Source organism: Meleagris gallopavo, unplaced genomic scaffold (assembly GCF_000146605.3).
Source record: "Meleagris gallopavo isolate NT-WF06-2002-E0010 breed Aviagen turkey brand Nicholas breeding stock unplaced genomic scaffold, Turkey_5.1 ChrUn_random_7180001925624, whole genome shotgun sequence".
Classification (NCBI taxonomy): Eukaryota; Metazoa; Chordata; class Aves; order Galliformes; family Phasianidae; genus Meleagris; species Meleagris gallopavo.
The window spans coordinates 1-1043 of NW_011187988.1; the positions used below are offsets into that span (position 1 = coordinate 1).

Consider the following 1043-nt stretch of genomic DNA (forward strand, 5'->3'; position numbering starts at 1 on the left):
AGAAGTGCTCCGGCAAAGCCCACGACATGTCATCCTGCTCCTTTCTCAACCATCTCCGGAAAGTTGTTGAGAGTGATGGCTTCCAGTCCATTTGGTGGGGCGATGACGGAGACTTCATTGTGATTGAGGAGCCGTTCTTCACAACAGAAGTACTGGCCAGAGGAGGAGTTTTTGATGTTGGCAACATGAAAGATTTTGTTCGTCTCCTTCATCACCATGGCTTCTACATCGTGGATGCAGATTTGCCAACCTCTGCCTCCCGTGCTCGGTTCCTAGCAGAGGGAGCATCAATTTCTACTCCTAGCGAGGTACGTAGCCCCTCTACCTGTGAGACAGCTCTTGGCACAGTGGCACTGGTGGCCAGTCAGTCCAAAGAGAGCTGGCTGACAGCTGGTGATACTTGGGTACGTGTGCTTCTGAGAATCCTACATTACTCTGCGGCTGGCAAATGAGAGAAATGCAAGCAAGGGTGTTGTTAGAAGGGCTGCTCTGAACACAGTGCCTCCTCTTTGGCGTTGGCCCATGAGAGGTGACAGCAGAGGGACAGTGTGACAGAATGGCATGTCATGGCTGTGAGTATGAAACAAAGGTGTGGAACTGAATTCTTTCCTGTGGAAATGGCCCCTGAGAGTCCGCTCTGATGGTCTCTTGAGATTCCAATTCTTATGTCTTGTATCTTTGTTTTCCCAGTCTTGAAATGGTGCTGACTAACTCTTCCTCTCTGCATTTTGCAGTTACTCTGCTACTATCACCCCTATTTCAAGAGAGGTCGTCTTCAGTGCCAGAGAAGATTCAAGCGGAGTGTTGGTGCTAGAAGGAGAAGACCAGCTGCCTCCTCGCAGGCCCTGGCTTGGAAGGAGGGCCAGCAGAGCAGCAGCCTGCAGTCAGAGATGCAGTCAGGCGCTGCTGCGTGGGCGGGCAGTGAGCTCCCTGTCAGCAGCTGCAGTGCCGCTCCTGCTGCTCCTGCTGCTGCAGATCACAGCGCACGTCCAGTCCCAAGCGGTCCTTTTCCACCGGGGCTGGGACCCGATAGCGGAGCTGCA

The 1043-nt window shown here is 53.3% G+C and overlaps 1 protein-coding gene across 1 annotated transcript; it reads left to right on the top strand.

Annotated features, from left to right (window-relative positions):
* Positions 1 to 8: 8 nt before the first annotated feature.
* LOC109364827 (heat shock transcription factor, Y-linked-like) lies at positions 9 to 1037 on the top strand (the record flags this gene model as incomplete). Its single annotated transcript, XM_019611427.1, has 2 exons — positions 9 to 308; positions 735 to 1037. Coding segments are annotated over 2 exons (603 nt in total), but the record flags the coding sequence as incomplete, so codon positions are not given.
* Positions 1038 to 1043: the final 6 nt, after the last annotated feature.